The 19,227-nt window shown below is 34.2% G+C and overlaps 1 protein-coding gene and 1 pseudogene across 1 annotated transcript; both read right to left on the bottom strand.

Moving 5' to 3' along the window:
* Positions 1-5,746: 5,746 nt before the first annotated feature.
* On the bottom strand, positions 5,747-11,957 carry LOC125215494 (putative late blight resistance protein homolog R1A-10). Its single transcript, XM_048116922.1, has 3 exons — positions 11,396-11,957; positions 6,113-8,344; positions 5,747-6,024 (listed from the first exon to the last, which is right to left on the bottom strand). Exons 1-2 carry the CDS (start codon positions 11,810-11,812, stop codon positions 6,119-6,121), a joined length of 2,643 nt encoding a protein of 880 aa, XP_047972879.1. The 5' UTR covers positions 11,813-11,957; the 3' UTR covers positions 5,747-6,024; positions 6,113-6,118.
* Positions 11,958-14,161: 2,204 nt separating this feature from the next.
* LOC125215825 lies at positions 14,162-18,508 on the bottom strand (annotated as a pseudogene).
* Between the last annotated feature and the right edge of the window lie 719 nt (positions 18,509-19,227).

Genomic DNA, 19,227 nt, shown 5'->3' with positions numbered 1-19,227 from the left:
GTAAGTTTAGAAGCTTAGAAGTTTAGAAGTTGTAAGTTTAGAAGTGAATGTTGAAGATTTGAAGATTCGAAGATTTGAATGTTGAAGATTTGAAGATTTGAAGATATGAATGTTGAAGATTTGAAGATTTGAAGATTTGAATGTTGAGGATTTGAAGATTTGAAGACTTTGCAGCTAGAGTTTTAGAGAGATTTTAGAAAATGATTTCAAACACAATTTAATGAAAAGACAATTATATCCCCTTGTTGACATAATATGGTATTTGTTGACATTTTGTTAATCTTGTGGATTAGTGGCCCATATTGCATCTCATTTCTCAATTTAGCTAAATAATCTCAACCTAACAAGACCCATTAAAGTTATGTATATAGTCGATCATTGAAACTAGAACGAGGCACACTTCAGATCATCTCCAACCATACTAAATAAATGAGTTTTGGTGTAGAAATCTTCTCTAATCATACGCCAAACTCAAACCCATTTTTGGTGTTTTTTGTGAAACAACACCAAATATGATGTTACTGCAAAAAATTTGTGAGACAAAAACCCAAAAATGGTGTAAATTTCGAATTTGGTGTAAATGGTTGGAGTAAAACTACTTTTCATTATAACACATACTCAAAAATAGGTTTGAATTTGGTATAAATGGTTGGAGATGGTCTCATACTCTGTTCATATGTTGGAGGACTTACTGGATAATACTTAATAGCAATGATTGAATTAGTTCAAATACACTCTTTTTCCACAAATTTAGGAGTATACCTATCACTAAAGTCGCCTATTGTGTTTTGTGTAACACATTTTTTGAATTCAATCTAACATACTACATTATCTACTATTTATTTAATGAAATAGACACATCAATCTTGATTATGATCTATTTATATTATGAGATCTATTTAAAATCCAAAGCAATGTAAATCAATCGGTTTGCGTTAAAATGACAATCCCTCTTAAAATGACACCATGACACCACTTATACATCAATATTATAAACGCCACACAGCAATCTATAGATTGTTGTATAGCGTGTTGGATATTGCTGGCCAAAAAAAATTGTTGTATAGTGTACAAAATATTGCTGGCCGTCTTTTTCAGATTTTTTTTTTTGCCACGTGGCAGCTTATTATTCGTCCACGTGTACAAATGATTGACTAGAAATGATGGTATAGTGTTATTTTAAGAGGTGGTGGCACCTAACACTCCCCAATCTATATATTCTTATAATTAATTTGACACTACAATTACAATTCTCGTTTCTCGTTTAATCTTAGTTACATTACATGAAAAGGCACATAGAGTAAAATTCAATTTTCTAATTTAGTAAGTAATCCCAATTTTTAGCTATGGCCTCTAATGCTTGTTTAAATGGAATACACCATATTCAATCCTCTGTCTAGCAAATCAACCTGTTTACTTATTTTACCTTTAATTTTATACATGAAATTGATTAAGGAATGAATCTAATGCTAAGAACCCAAAGTTTAGCGAATTCTCAGTACTACTTTGCCGAATTCGATTAAATCACATGCGTTATAGGGCTTAATTTAAATCGCACTGGAACATTCCTCGTAATTGTATATATTTTACCAATAATTAATTCATAATAAATGTGACTTTCGCATCATTTTTGGTAACTCATATTTGTGTGGCTAAGAAAATTATTTCACTTTAATAATTTACGTATATTTCAAAATATTACTCCATTAAACTTTAAAATTTGTCAAATGGAGTATTAGATTTTATTTTAAGGTAGAGGACAAAGAAATTACATAAAAAAAAGTTTTATATAATTTAATAATGCAAAAAAATATGAATCTTATTCGAAATTATAAGTTTTACCTATCAAAATGACACAACTTAAACATGGAAAATAATTATGCATTCTTGTCCACTCTAACACCTGTTAACCTTAGAACAATTATAGAATAGGGTAACAGACAAACATTGCAATACCACACCGTCACACGTACCTTCTTTAGCATTTATATTTCTTTGCAGTTTCATATATCCATTCTCTCCTCATTCTATTCCTCACCAATTCTTGAGCCACCAAAACTTAACCCTATCTTCTTCGCCATAACTAGGGGTGAGCAAAAAAACCGAACACCGAATATCTGAACCGAACCAAACCGAAATTTAAAAATTCGATTCGGTTTTCTAGGCTTTCCAGTTCGGTTCGGTTTTGAAAATTAAAAAATTTTGGTTTTTCGGTTCGGTTCGGAGGAACAAAAAAACCGAATAACCGAATTTATTTTAATTTATACTATATATATATATAGGGATGTAATCAATTGCTAACTAATTACCAATCCCAAATTGAGACCAATTTTCAACCATTAGATTAGAAGATCTTGTGGTTAATATGATGCCAAGTGTAATATATTTTAAATTTAAATAATTATTAATTAAATTAAAAGGGTATTAATGTCAAATCCTATATGTAGTAATTATAACTAACTACTTTCTCTCTCTTTAAATTTACGTAACTCTCTCAATTTAAATTATTTTTCGCAAAAAATATATCAAATTAAAGATAATTTAATAAGGATTCCAACGAGATCTCAATTGCATATGTTCCGACGATGTTCGGGTGATGAAATTTGATAAATTATATTTCAATTTTCGTACATGTTGATAAGCAGCTATTTTCAACAAATGCAACAAAAAATCTCAATATATTGTAGGCAAAATCTCAATATTATGCATGTCCAATCTCAATAAAAATGTGTTGATATTCCAATGTCATATTGTTGATATTTGTAATACACAATGTTAATATAAAAAAACACTCACGAAAATTATCATATGATAACATAATGACGATATTACCCTTTTGTTGATATTTTGTCTACTATTTATTGAGATTTTGTGAGCTTTAATCTCATCCACTCATTTTAAAATCCAAGGGTGGAGATTTAGTCTTGATTTTGGATTAGGGTGCTAAAAGCATTAGAATAGGACCCTATATATATATATAGAGAGAGAGAGAGTTGTGATCAATGTCGAACCCTTCTTAAAGACCAAACTAGAGACCAAATTTGGGCCACTCATTTTTCTTTATCTTATGGTTATGATTAATTTAGAATTAATTTAATATTTTATTAAATAAAAACGTTTTTAATTTATTTTTTATAAAAAAAATTAATTTTTTTTAACTTAACTTTTTATTCTTTCCATCCTTTAAACATAAAAACTTTTTAAAAAAATATACTCCCTCCGTCCCATTGAAGATGACCTACTTTCCTTTTTGGTTTATCCCAACTAAGATGACTCATTACTTAAAATGGAAACACCTTTATCTCTACTTTATTCCCTCTCTCTTACTTTACTCTCTCCTCTTAACACACAAAATATAACTGCATAAAATTCCGTGCCACCTAAGAAATGGGTCATCTTCCTTGGGACGGAGGGAGTAAATTTTAATGCAAGACTGATAAGAAAGAGAGATAAAAAATATAATTAAAGTATTGTTGAGTTAAGAATGCTTCTCTACTATTATTGTTGGTATCATGTATTAAGATTTATATCGTTTTATAAGTATCTATTTTTGTGGAATTGAGAAAGTGTTAAACCTATGAGTTGGATACAGAATAAAGAGCGCGAAATCAAGATGTGAAATGTGTCAAAACTCTTAACATAGGCAATTTGTGCCTTACTATGTAAACTCAAAAGACAAAAACTGAAAACCATTTTCAATCTATGATATTCTCCTATTCCAATTAAATTGAGACAAAATTTTTAGGTATGAAAATTAAGAAATTGTGTTGAAAAATAAGTAGGAGAAATAAAGAGAAAGTAAAGTAGATGACAAAATAAAGTAGGAGTGATTAGATGTTTTATTTTTTTGTCCAAGCGGGAAATGACACAACTTAATTTGAACATTCCAAAAGGAATACAATTCAACTTAGTTGAGACTTAGAACGGAAGGAGCATTATTTATTCAACTAGTCCCATCTGCCGGGGGTTCTCGATTTATTATATTTCTAGTGGAGTAGTACTCATATTTGGTACGGTAGATAACTCCTCTATGAATGAAATTCTATGAGCAAAAATGATTTTTCTGTTCATAAAACTTTTTACATAGATGAGTTATCTATCCTACCAAACATGCACTTTAAGTTTGAATAATCAACCTCCTATTTACTAATGATCAATTTTTTTCATAGAATTTCATTCATAGAGGAGTTATCTACCCTATCAAACATGCGCCTTAAGTTTGAGTTATCAACCTCTCTGTTTACTAATTAGCCATTATTTTAAATTTATTAAATTCGAACATCTAACACGTTACGCTTACACTACATAAGCGAAGTAATCCAGTTATTACTGATTACATAGCAGAGAAATATATCAAGATTTGACGATGGCTATAGAATTCGGGCTTTTATCGAGAGCACCAGCTTATAGGTAGGAGTATAACTTATATGAAATGTTATTTGTGTGTACATGTGTGTGATGTGTGTGCTATGAATATTTGTATTGAAGGAATCGACCAAATCAATTTCAAAATCAAATACTTTTGAGATACCTCTATATTAGTCCTCCTTATTCGGCGGCCTCCGGTTCTAATTGGACCGGTTGATCGGTTCCGATTTGGAACCGGCCGATTAAGAACCAGTCGATTCCGGTTCCGAACCAGAACCAATGTGTAATTTTAATCTGATTTTTTTTATAATTTTAAATTGTTCAATACTAAAAAAATAATAATTCAACGTCTAGAAATATAACAAATAATACCTAAAAATTCAAATAAATACACAAAAAATACAAACCAGCAATACAATAATATTCATATATGGATAAGAGAGATGTTAGCAATTTTTTTAATACAAAAATAAGAATTCTAAACTTTATCAATTTAAAAAAAAAAATAGTTTTAAAATTGAATTCTATTTTCCCTTTTTTGGCTAAACAAATATGCATTGGAATTTCCAATACTAATTGTTCTTGTTGTGACTTTTTTTATTTATAACGGAACAGTTAATAATTTATTCACAAATAGATTAAAATCGTATGTTAAATGAATTGTTACATACATTTGTTATAAAATTAAATTTCTATCATATGAAATGATATTGTATATGTATAAGTTGTTTAGAAAATTTAAGACAAACTTATAATGTCATACTCATTGTAGTTAGTTCATAAAAAATGGATTAGGGAAATACTTGTAGATGCAAAGAATCACAGTTTAAACGTTTTAAACACTTCAGAAAGCAAATCTAACACTAGTTAAATCTAAAAATCATTCAATGTTTCAAATTATTTTACTTTAATTCAAAATTAATTCAATTAAATTAGATTTATTAGTATATTAAATTATAAAGAAATAAAATTAAATTATAATCTGGTTCCCGGTTAGGAACCGGTCGGTTCAGGTTCCGAATCGGAACCGGTTTTATTCAAAAAGTTGAAACCGGTACCGGGACCGGAATCGGATTTTCCGGTTCCGGTTCCTCAATTAACCGGTCGGTTCCGGTTAACCGAGAACCGTTTAAGCACCCGTACTCCATATGTCTTAATAAGTATGAAATAGTATTTGCTTTTTTTTTATTGTATGCAGTGTTTGTGAGTTAATAATATATGAAAAAGTAAAAATGATATTACTTTTATTTTTAAAAAATGTTTTATTTTTAATAGAAAAATAAAAAAAAATATTTCATTTTTAATGGAACACATGTATTAGATTTGGAATATAAGACTATAATTCTAATTCTACATTTACACTTCCATGCACTAGACAAAGCAAAAGAAATTGAAATTTGAATAAGAAACGAATTCACACCGAAATTGTACAAACTTTTGTCTCATGAAAACTTTAGTCCAAATTTACAACAATTAATTACATCATATCAGCATCACTTCTGAAACACATGATATGACATAATAAACAATGATTATTCAACACAATCACTAAATACTTTAGGATTGCAATACTTTGTTGATCAAGATAACTTATTAATACATTCAAGTGAAGAAGACTCAAGCCAGACTGCAGCAACTAGTCATGTAGTGGTACCCCTGCAAACATCAAAAATTGATATGAACATATACTACTATCAAATACTAGTATAATTTATAGGTGTTGATAGTTGGAAAGGAATGTGACCTGTGATCAATCAGTAGGAGGGAAAATGGAGAGTTTGAATGCATAGCCTTGTGGCTGTGTCGTCGCCTTCTTCGCCTCGTGTATCCTCCTGGCAGACGCAGCCGCAGATTTGCAGTAGACCAACTCCACCATTTGGAGGCTTGTTAAATCAGCCAGCCCAATTGGAATTCCGAGAAGCTTCTCACAGTTCCTGAGCACAAGGCCTCTAAGCTTCGGGAAATGATGGGATGAAGCCTTCCACACGGTTAAATCCGTCTCTCCAACATGCAAGAACTCAAGACGACGGAAACCTCCATCATCCGGCTTCCAAGTGTTCCCCATGAACGCCTTATCTTTCAACTTAAGCACCTCGAGATTGTCCAGCATGCTGAGGGTTGACATGAGATTCCAACTGAGGTAAGTAGCAACTAGTGTGAGGCTCCTCAGCTTAGAAGGGAATTGATACGGTTGAGGAAGCGAACGCAGTTGGCCCTCTGCTGCAGCTGCTTTAGGACCTACGTCGTTTACTAGTTTCAGCTTTTCAAGATTTTTTATTTTCCCCAAACTATCAAAGGATCCAACCTTTCCTTCCAGAAACATGGCTAGTCGCCCACGAATGCCCAGTTTCTTCAAATTGCAAGCACGCTCGATAAGTTCGGACGTGCAACTCTCAACTGAAATTGTTCCCAGTGTTTGAAGCTCCGCGCCATATTTGCTGTCCTTACTTGGCTTGGGCAAGATAGCAGATGCATTTGTCTTGAAATGTCTTAACTGCGTCAACTTCCATATATCCACCTTGACCTCAAGAGTATTAGATGTCGTGTCGATTATGAGAGTTTGTGTGTTCCAAAGGTGGCTGAACTTCGATGCAAGAGTTGACGAATCCAAAGACAACGAAATGTACCTTGCATGAACCAACTGGTACATCTCATTGCTAATTTTGGCGAGTCTAACAGGTTTCGCTTCTAAAACTCTTAGTAATTTGAAAGCCGCGAGGAAGTCTGGAATGTTTTCCGAGGGCAAGCTACATTGTTCCTTCGAAAAACAGATAAATGAGCGAACGCGATGACCTGAAGGTTTTGAAGAGATAAATTCCGAAACCTTGGAATGAATAGAAAGACGGCGATACTTATCTAAGTCTGAACCTCCATTGCCAGACTCGATTTCCTGGAAAAAGTTTTCATTCTCATTTCTAGCTTCATCTTTGCAGAAGTTGCGCAAGGCATCATGAATACGACACGTTTTGACCTTACCATTCGGCTTAAACTTCTCAACCGTGACTAAGTTTCTACTGACAAGTTCCTCCAAATACATCTCTCCACATTCCTCTAAACTGTAGTCATTGTTTTGTTGTATGAATCCTTCTGCAATCCACATGCGGATCAATTTTGTTGCTGGAATCTTATAGTCTTCGGGAAACACGCCAAGATAGAGAAAGCATGCGCGCAAGTGGTAAGGCAATCCATCATAACTCAAGAATATAAATTTCTTTATTATTCGATCTGCAGGGTCGTTCTCTGTAAGATATGTGTTTACGCACGTGGATACTTTTTCCCATTCTTTTTTCGTTGCATCCATATCCGAGGCTGAAAGTTTCGTTGCAAGGATGCCCCCTATGACTTTTATTGCAAGCGGAAGTCCCCCACAGCTTCCTGCAATCCGTCTCCCAACATCTTCCAAGTCCGGAGGGCAATCTAGGTTGCAGAGTGCCTCCACTCGAAGCAACTCCCAACTCTCTTCTTGAGTGAAGAAACGCAACTCCTTCTGAGACTCTAGGCGACTAACATGTGCGCCAACATCCTTCTTACGACTAGTGATCAAGATTTTACCCTTTGTATTGTTCGGTGGCAAAGCAACGCTGAGTCTATCCCAATCCTCTTTACTCCGGACATCATTCAACACGATTAGAAAACTTGCTATCTCGAGATAGGAAGCAACTATTTTGGCTAGTTCCTCGTCACCTTTTCGACGTAGGTCCTCGTTTATAGTGGTGAACTCTTTAAGAATGTCTAGAAAGATGTCCTTTGCGGAGAAACTATCGGAGATAGGAAGCCATATGCGGACAGGGAACTTGTAGATGATGTCAGGATTATTGAATACTTGCAAAGCCAATGTTGTCTTGCCCAACCCAAACATGCCAACCAAAGAAACTACATCAAAATAGTTGGTTTCTTTAGTGAGATGTGCTACTAGCTCTGCTGCCACATCTGTGAAACCACCCACCACTTCTTTTTGTCTTGGCGGTCGAACCACCTATTTCAGACATCAATGCAACACGTCAAAGATCTCCGGTGCATAAATGTAATACTAAGGGGGTGTTCGGTTGGCAAGACTAAATCTCATGATTAAATATGTATCATGTTTGGTTCATAAGATTAACCACCACAACTTAATCCTAGATGGATAGTCTCATGATTATTAGTCATGGCAACCGAACGCCACCTAAGTTTATATACCGCATTAAAGTTAAGTTAGTGACAACTATATTTAGTTTAAATATCACTCCATATTAGCTACTCCATTTTGCAACATTATAACTATCAAATAATGCTTCTTTTCACTACAACAAAATCATATAAAGAGCAATATCGGTACATTTCATATCGGTACTTCGACTACATTTTTATTAATCGACTTCCATATATTTGCTTGATTATTAGTATAAAATAGATCAATCTAAACGCAATAATATGAACATAGCAAGCCATACAAATATACAAAATAGTGTTAAAAAATTGCCGAAGTATGTTCTCAATTCTAATGGTCACCCGTTAACAATTCTAATGCTTATAGCACTCTAATCCAAAATCAAGACCAAATCTCCACCCTTAGATTTTAAAATGAGTGAATGAGATTAAATCTTACGAATCTCAATAAATAGTAGACAAAATATCAACAAAAGGGTAATATATGATAATTTTCGTGAATGTTTTTTTATATCAACACAGTGTATTACAAATATCAAGTATGACATAAGAATATCAACACTAGTATAAGAAAATATCAACACATATTTATTGAGATTTTTACATGGTTTTATTGAGATTTTTACATGGTTTTGTTATAAAAATCTGGTTATCAACATTTACGAAAACTAAAATAAAAAATATCAAATTTCATCATCTGAACGTCCTCGGAACATATGCAATTGACATCTCGTTGGAATCCTTATAAAATTATCTTTTATTTGATATATTTTTTGCGAAAAAATAATTTAAATCGAGAGAGTTACGCAAATTTAAAGTTTTAAAATGATTTTAATGAGAGAGAATTGACATTAATACCTTCTAATTTTATTTATTAATTTTTTTAATTAAAAATATAATTCATCTGATATTGTTTCAACCTTTAGATCTTCTAATCTAATTACTAAGATTTAGTTTTAGTTTGGGATTGCTAATTAGTTAGTTATCGATCACTCCCGCTGTAACTAATACTAATATATAATATATTTAGCTTATTAGTAATAAATATTATGTATAAAACATAGCAATTTATATGCAATTAAATATATAAAATAAAAACATTAAAATTCAGTGAATGATAATATACAATTAAATTTAATAACTTATAAATATAATAACATTTAATAGGTGAAAAATATAATTAAATATATTATACATGAATATACTTCAAATAATATTTAAATTTCATATCAAAATATAAATAATACTAATATATAATACTTAAATGTTGATTATAAATATTAAAAATAATTAGTAGGAGTATATTGTACTGTAATTGAAGCTCTCAATAAAATGATGTACAGCCTACATGTTAAGGCTTCAATTTCCATGAGGAAAAAAAAAATCTTCTTTTCAAAATATCTTAAGAATTAAAAACTAGTCCAATTGGCCACTAACTTTCGTCCAAAGCGGTCGATTTTATCGATTCAAAACGGTATAACGATCGTTTTAATCTTTTAGAGCATGAATTGAACTTGACCAAGCACCTATTCGGAACCAAATCGGTAAAACGGTCTGGTCCGATCCGATTTTTAAACCTCCGCATTTACCAATTACCATTGTATAGTTTCTAGTAAAGAAAAATGCATGCGTTCAAATAGGTTGAATAGTATAAAGACCTATCTACCTTTATTAAATACTTATTGTCTTATTGATCTAAAAACATAAATTAAATTATAAGTAGAAATTTAATTCCCTCTCCTAGTTCTACCTAATCATCTCCCATTTACCACCCACCAATCATCTTCCCAAAATTCTCATGTCTTCCCTGAAATTGCGCCACCATATCCGTGGATGTTGCTATTGCAATTTGAAACTATCATTGTTGCACCTATTGCTACCAAGATGCATACTTCAATTATTGTTTAATAACCCCCAACAATCCACTTTATTTATCAAAATTCAAAAATATTTACCAAAATAAAAAAAGATAAAAACAAACTAATTTTTTAAAGACGAAGTATTTCAAGATATTAAACATAGATAAAACTCTAACATAAAAAATTGTGAACTACACTAATAAATGGGCGGAGCCAGCATGAACGGAGCAGGGTCAAATGCCCCGCCTCATGCCTTCAACACTATTGTATTTTTATAAATAAATTCTCAATCATAATAACAAAGTACACTAAATGCCCCTCTCAATTGTACAAAATTTTTCTATATAATTTATTTTTGTCCTTTCTCAAGTGAAATCCTAGCTCCGCCCACAGCTAAAAATACTCAAAGATGTGAATTGTAGCCATAAACTAGTAGTAGTACTAATTCACGATTGAGAGGATTCTAATTGTGAGTTACTAAAAAAAAACTTAATACTAAAAGGGTGTTCAGTTTGCAAGATTGTATTCCGGAATTAAATATGTAGTGCGTTTGGTTCATGAGATTCAATTCCGTAACTCAGTCCTAGATGTATAATCATAAGATAATTAGTCATAGCTAACTCCTTTACGGCTAAAATAACTCAAAACTTAATCCTAAATTATATATTGATATTATTTTATTTAGAAAAATCGAACACCACCTAACTAAATTTGTCTTTATTATCTCGAAATTGTAATTCACAACTGAGAACATTCCAAGTTGTAAAACTTTTTACGTTAGTGGACATTTTTAATTACTTTTGACATTTTGGACAACCACTACTATTATTATGGCAGTGAATAAAATTTGCCTTCATTATTTATCTCGAAAGTAGTATTTCCCATTTGCCATTTTTCAAGTAAACCACAGAAACTGTGTAATTTCTGGAAAAGTAGCTATAATAATTTAAATAAATTCACAAAGCACAATCATCCAAAGAAATAAAAATTAAAAGAGAAAAATAAGGTGTATAACCAACCTCAAGCTTGGCATAGCTGTCTTCATCATCAACGTTGAGGCCGGCGAAGTCTCGCCTGGCCTCCTCCACCTTGCGCTTCACCACCTCCACTTTCGGGCCAATGTCCTGGAGACTGACGGAAGGCTTCCAGAACTTGAGCAACGACGTCGTTGACTTCTTCTCCATGGCATGAGTGACAAAGGCGTCGATCGCGTCTTCCACCTCATAAACCACATCTCGAATGCTCCTCACCAGCTCTCCGGTGCTCTTGTCCTCCCTCCGCTTCTTCACAGAGTCCCTCAGGAACGCCTTGAAGACGCGGAGATCGGTCTCGAGATTCTCGATCTGCTGCTTCGAGTCGTCGGTGAGGAGATGAGAGTGGTAGAGCAGCAGATCCTTCAGGTTGTTCACTAAGAATTCTACTGCAGCATCCGCCATTTCTTTTCTTTCCTTTCTCTCTACCTATGTGTGCTTGAACACTTTTTGATTACTTGAGCTCTTTGTTTAACTATTATAATTATGGTTAACGCGTTAACTAATTTTTAAATTTTTATTCCGAAACGACGGATTAATACGTTGACTACATTTTTTTTTCTTTTAAGTCATTCCAATATAAAATTTTCAAACTACTTTTACTCTATACGTCAACTAAATATAGAGTTATATTTATGGCCGAGGAGTAATAGTAATTAAAAGTGGGATCAAGTAATGTGAGTGAAAATAAATGGGGACTTTTATTTGGGGAGAGACTAAAGTATTATTCTTCTTATAATAAGCCTTTAATTCATTCGAATTTTTTAAAATGGTTGTTAGGCTAATGTGGAGCGTAACGGATAAGTAACGTGTAATGAATAAATAAATGGGAAAGCGGGAGCCGCCCAAGATGTGTTTACAATATACAATGGAAAGTTGTTAGATGCTAATTAACTCTGCACAAATTAAAGCCACAATTAAACTAATCTGATATTGATTGGCACTCACTCCACCAGCTAACCACTTGAAGAAATTTATGTAAAATGTTTTTTGTATTTTAAAAAAATGTTACATATGCAAGTAGGCTGAATACCAAGACTTTTGCTAGATACTTACTACATTATTCGAATTCGAGATATACCCTAAAAAATAAAAGCAAATCTATTAATTACTCCATTAAAGAGAATCTAATTTGAAAGGGAGACTATTGAAAATTTGAAATATCTCCCCCACATTGGACAGAGAAGGGCAATAATTTAAGAAATCGTTGCTCAAGTTCATGAAATGGATATGGGTTGGTTTCAATAACCATCTTGAAAATGGTTAGTTGGAAATATCCTAGTAGAATTAGGTTGTTTTATGGGTTTTTAAGTTTTTGTAGAACCATTTTGTATTTAATTTGGAGCGAAAATGGGACTTGAAAGAGGATTTGTATGTCACAATGGTGCACAACCGCACGGTTCGTACAGTAGGAGGCAGCCCCACATTCACGAACCGTGTGTCCCCAAGTTAGGAGCACAAGAACCGCGCGACCCAGCCACAGTGCAACTTATGACATGAGTGCACGGCCTCTAGTAGTTGTGCTCATGTTATTATCTATTTTAACCTCCTTGCCGAGGATCCTTATATAATGGGGATCCAAGCCACCACACAAGGGGCTGAAAATTAAAATCACTTGACCATGCTTGTATAAAAGGTTGTGGCTATACATAATCCAATGAACCTTTAATTTGAAAGTGTATTGTACTACTCATCTAAATTATTGAAACAGATTTGATTGTATTTTGATACGTTCGCAACTAAATTCTCCATCCGTTACTTTAAAATGATTTTGAGTTGTATATTTTTCAAATTCCAAGTCTAGTAGTGTTAGTGAGATTATGATTTTTGGGGTCTTGCAGGATGTGGATGACTTGATGATCCGTAGGTTTCTTCGGGCTCGTGATCTCGATGTTGAGAAGGCGTCAGCTATGTTTCTAAAGTAGTTGAAATGGAGGAGAGAATCAATTCCAAGTGGCTCCATATCTCCATCCGAAATTAATCCCTAATGAACTGGCCCAAAATAAGTTATTTGTGCAAGGTCATGACAAGGCTGGACGCCCCCATCATGCTCGTTTTCGCTGCCCGCCATAAGCCTGCAAGGAGATCAAGCGTAAGCCTCTAATCTAGTTTTCTTCCTTTTGACCATAGTATCATGTTTGCATTAACTATTGTTTCCTTATTTCTGCAGGATTTGTTATTTACATTCTTGAGAAAATTTGCAGCAGGTTGGTTTTATATATTACTCAAATCTTTCTTCTTTAACTAAAACACAAAGAGAAGGGTATCTTACCAAATTCCACTTACATTTCACTTCCAAAGACCTTCGGTAAATTGAGTTGTATTTTTTTTTTCAGATTGTTTTCGTGGATGACAAAAAACTAAGACCTACCCTGCTCCAAGATATCGATGAGGATCAGCTTCCCGATTGTGTCGGAGGGCCCCTGAAGTTGGTACCCATTCAGGACTGCTGATGCTAATTCACATATATTCTTTTGCTAATATGCTTGTGATTCAGTGATTCTATATCAACTACGGCACATTGCCTCCCATATTACACAATTCTCAAGTTTAGGATAATTTTACAGCATAAAGTAAGATAAAAACATACTTACAAAACTCTCAGGATCTATTTCATAATGACATTCGAGTTCAAAAACGTGTCACACACTGCACTTCCACACTAAGTAGATTGTTTTCAGCACCTTTACAACCTAATCGATTGATTCCATAGTACACAGTTCACATATCACCACAGCATAGCTTATTTCTGAATATCATAATCTTAGAAACTGAATCTTTATAGGTGGATGAAAGAAAAAGTTACCAGAATTATTCGACAAACGTCTGAGCCTCTGTTCAGGTCAAATGAAGCACGACGGGGCAGCGTTAAGAACAAATTACAACTTACAAACGAGCATAAAAAGATAATAGAATCTTCCAGGTTCTGGCTCTTGTGTGCAGGAAATCAAAAAAGAAAGTTACTTCTCATCCAATCAGTAACTTGTTCTCATCCATGAAGGAATATGTGGGGACCTCTAGGTTGTATGGTGTGGGTCCTTTACGGATCCTACCAGATATGTCATAATGAGAGCCACGGCACGGGCAGAACCAACCACCAGTCACCAGCATTTGGCAATGGAATGCAACCCAGATGGGTACACACCCCAATAACAACAAGCCATTCAGGACTCTTTACCCTAACAGCATCCTCCTGTGGATCACGAAGGGAGCCGAGGTCAACACTGTTGGCCAAATTGATATCATCTTCAGTACAGCGCCTAATGAAAACTGGCTTTCCTCTCCACTTCACAGTAACAGTTGTCCCAGGTTCAATGCTGGATAGATCAACTTCCAGAGAAGCAAGAGCAAGGACATCTTTACTGGCAGACATGCTCAAAACAAATTTGAGTACCAAGAGACTAGCAAGTGATGCGTACACAAACCTCCCTCCTGTTAAAACAATATACGCAAAGGCATGTTTGCTAGGATCACCTGGTGGGTATCTCTCATGGTTGTGCTCATCATAGACAATCTTTGAGCTAGGATTTTTAATAGCTGCCACAGTAGGCAGATCTGAAACCAGACCAATATCGTGTCCTGGAGCAATGGCATTAGAAGCAAAGCCTGCAAAAGTTTACCAAAAGGATCATATATTGTGAGCATGTAGCAGAACAAAATCGATTTTAGAGGACCTGCTAAACGAAACCATGGCAAAACAACTATCAACACACAATGAACTTATCAACCAAATTAACAACTAAAACCCATTAAATAACAGTTAAAACCTATTATTGGAGTCTCCTGAAGAAATTATAATTGGACGGTTCAAACACATTAGTTAATTAGTAGGAGTACAAACTTATGACGTGCTTCGGATGATGAAATGAAATGAATGAGAAATAGAATGAAGACTAAAAGATGGAACCCATGGGTTGGGGAAGGAATAGCTATTCTTAATTTAGTAGAAATAATAGTTATATGCAACCCAGATTCATTTAAATATATCGTATCAAGCAAAAGAAAATAGAGGTAAAAATGATCATTTCATACTCACACTCATTTACTTTGAATTTTTGTGAATAGAATAATCAGCGCTACCACAACCGAATCGATCATGGGTTGATAGCCGAATTACAATGATTATAGTTTATTCAATATTAAGATATTCTTTAATCACAACCCCAAATAAAAATGAGTTTCTTTGAAGCATTCTTCCATCACATTTTTCGGCTTCCTGATGAATTGATGAGTGGAGTATGTGTTATGAACTTTTGAAATATGGATCATCCCTATACTTGGAGTACTGGGGAAGTTGAAGCGCTTTCTCAGCAATCTCTCCGTCCTCGTGGATCTTTGCTATCAAGCTCTCGATCGACGAGAAGTTGGTCTGTACAACGACACCATTAACGTTGGTTACATATTTTTTTTCACGTGAAGCAATGATCAGAAAACATACCTCAGGCCGTATGTAGCCGACAATAGCAAGACGTAGGTCTTCACCATAGAAATCTTCTTTAAAATCATGAAGCAACCATGGCTCCTGTAATGATTTTATAGGATAAGAATGGGAAAAGGCAAACAAAAGATTGCAGAAAAGAGCAACACGAGCACGACTCACAATTGTCTTTTCGGTGTTGTTGAAGTAAGGGTTCCAACCTATGCTCATTACCATCTTGTAAACACCTCGAGTTGCTAGTCCAGCCCAACCGAAGTAAACACCAGAAGGATGCTCCAAGAGGAGATCCGAGTAACCTTCAGTCGACAAATTAGCTGGAAGAGCAGCATAAGACCAGGTTTGTTAGACCAAACTACTCTATCAACAACCAGAGTAACTGATTCATTTGTTTGTGGAAAAACCTGTAGGAATCCCGAGAACCTTTGAACCACGGCCATAGCCCTTGATGACGGGACCACCAATGTACCATGGTTCTATTGGTAAAGTACCTTCCAACCCTGCAGTAATTGCTAAATCAACATGTAGAATATAACATGTAACAAAACAATCAAAGTCGGGAAAGAGCAGCTCACAGTCTTCAAATGCGGGTAGGCCCCACTTTTCGGGTCGCAGGTCTAGGAGGGAATTAATCACCTCATCTGCCAAGGTGAAATTATGGGATTGTTTAGGAAGTGATGGAACAGCAACCACTTCCATTCCAGCAGCCTTACCAGCAGCAACACCAGGCCTATAAATAATACATGAAATAATAATAGCATTGTAATTTTATTAAATTTACACAAATTTACAATATGTTTTTAGGAAAAAAGCGTGTACATGTGTAAAAATATAAGAAATTCATTCTACAAAGTGGTTGGCACCATTTCTGGTCCTTAAAGCTTTGTGAAATAACATATCTGGCTAGCAAGCAATGTTTTCCATGGGAAAATAACATATTCAATGTACGCAGAAGAAAAATCCAAGTACCACAAATCTCAAAATATCAACTTGCTCAAAGTATTACTGTCAACCCATTGCAACATAGTACTTCACTTATACTTACAGTGAATCTTCAATGACAAGACAACTTGCAACTTCTACCCCCAGCCTCTTAGCAGCTTCAATATATCTGCAACGATGAACCACAAAATCATATGGCCATTAATGCTTTCTTTCTTGAAAGAAGCGTCCAAAGTAGCAAGATAAAGTAGGTTTAACCAATCTTACATCTCAGGAGATGGCTTCGTGCAAGTGACTTCATCACCACCTAAAATGACAGAGAACGATTCTTTCCAGCCTACAAGATTTTAACGCCACATGAAATGCAGATGAAAACCATACACATCAGTGATGTGGGTGCAGAAATCAGATTCACATCCAAGTACCATGATGATAAGAAATCTTAGTTTCAATATTTTCCTTTGAGGAATTTGAAGCCAAGCCCATCAACAGACCATGACTCCTCAAATGGTTAATTAACCTGTTGGCGCCAGGTTGGGCTTTGATGCTGCACCACCTAATATGAAATTAAAATAACAATTAGGTAGTCCTCACCAAGAAAAGAAGGTTCATATTGCCAATAACATAATTGAAACATACTAGTATAACACTTGATAACTTCAAGGAAAACTAATGAGAGAAAATGATAACCGTGCCAACATGTTCCTAAAGTAAATTATCCCCATAGGCAAAGATGGCACAATTTACTGAATCAACAAGTGTGCCTCTTCTTCTCAAACCTTAATTGTGCAAAGTTTAGGTAAGAAAACATGAAATATAAATAAGAGGAGCATTACTTCTCGGAGAACATTGGAGAAAGTTCTGATAAAAGCTCATTTGTAGTTATGGGAAGTTCATAATCTTCAACAATAGCAGTTGCAGCTTCATAGGGTGTCTTTCCAACAACTCTGTCAGATCTTCTTCCATCCCATTGCTTTCCATACTTTACCAAGTAAGCTTTCAAGACATCGTGCACAATGGCGTCTGATATATATGAAATTAAAATAAGTAACACTTGAGGACACAACATAAAGGCTTATAAAGTTCATCCAGCACCCACATTGAGTGAGTTTTTTCATAACTAGAAGTTAGCATAAGGCACTAAGAGTAAGAAATGAGAGTTAATTATGTGTGAAGTAAACATTGTAGTAAATCTATGGTCATATACTAAGTATGAGTTGGCAATCTATTTGTACAGAAGGACTGGTAAAAGTACTTCCCTTTAATCATTGAAGAAATTATTATAATCGCATTGATATAAATAAAAGATCTGTAGAAAAGAGATATAAACACCACCTGTATTAAGAAGTGTTCCATCCAAATCAAGGATAACGCAGGAAGCGAGGTTTGTCATTGGCATAACATGAATGAATAGCACACCAGAGTAGAGTGATGAAAATAATCCTGCTGCACAAACAAGTCAAAGAAGAAGTGTTGGACCCAAATATGACAGTGCAGTGGTTAATCAAGCGGGAATTGAGGAAAGCAGAAAAGAAATAAGTCAATAATAAACTCAATAATATTAGTAATAAACATCGATTAATCAATTTGGGCGAGATGTGGAGATTTTGGGGAATATCGGTGTCGAATTGAACACACTTTGATCAAACTAAATTAATAAAACAACCCAGGGCACACCTTGATGCTGCGGGTGGCGAAGGAGGCGGGTTGGAGACGAATGTGCAGCTGTGGCGCCGCATTCTTATTTTATATTTGGCTTACTTCAGTTTGGGAATATCTCCCGGAAACGAGAGAATTCGGAAAAAGATATTAATTTCGCTGACCATTCGAAATGAGAGATTAATTTCGCTCACCTTTTAAAATATGAGTCCGAGGCATGCGAATTTTTCGGAATAAGAGATTTTCGATTTTTTATGCATTTTCTCTTCTTTTTAATGATTATTTCATTCCTAACATTTATTAATTGACCAAATTACCCTCCATAAATTTTACACAATTTATTAATTCGCAAGCCTTTCGAAATTTAGGATTAAATTCGGTGATCTTTTCAGAATATGGGATCGTGGCATGTGAATTTTTCGTAATATAGAATTTTCGAAAAATTTTCTATTTTCTGTTCCATTTTCTTATTATTTCACTTGTAATATTTATAAAATCACCAAATCACCCCTAATATTTTTATCACAATTTAATAGGAGTATTTTGTTACTCCAATTTTATTTTGGGGTACTGCGCGTAGGATCCGGGCCCCAAAAATATCAGTAACAGAGTGAAATATAGTTTTTGGGATCGGCGGAATATCTGTGAATACTAAATACACTCATAGTCTTGATCATTGCTACTTGAAGGACTGATTATATTTTATCGTAAACAAGATAATGATTAAGATTATTAATCAAAGATGAATTTTGAATAGGTATAACGGTTAATTGACGATTTATGG

This window comes from Salvia hispanica, chromosome 3 (genome assembly GCF_023119035.1).
Source record: "Salvia hispanica cultivar TCC Black 2014 chromosome 3, UniMelb_Shisp_WGS_1.0, whole genome shotgun sequence".
Lineage (NCBI taxonomy): Eukaryota > Viridiplantae > Streptophyta > Magnoliopsida > Lamiales > Lamiaceae > Salvia > Salvia hispanica.
This window is presented reverse-complemented; position numbering and strand designations above follow the sequence as displayed.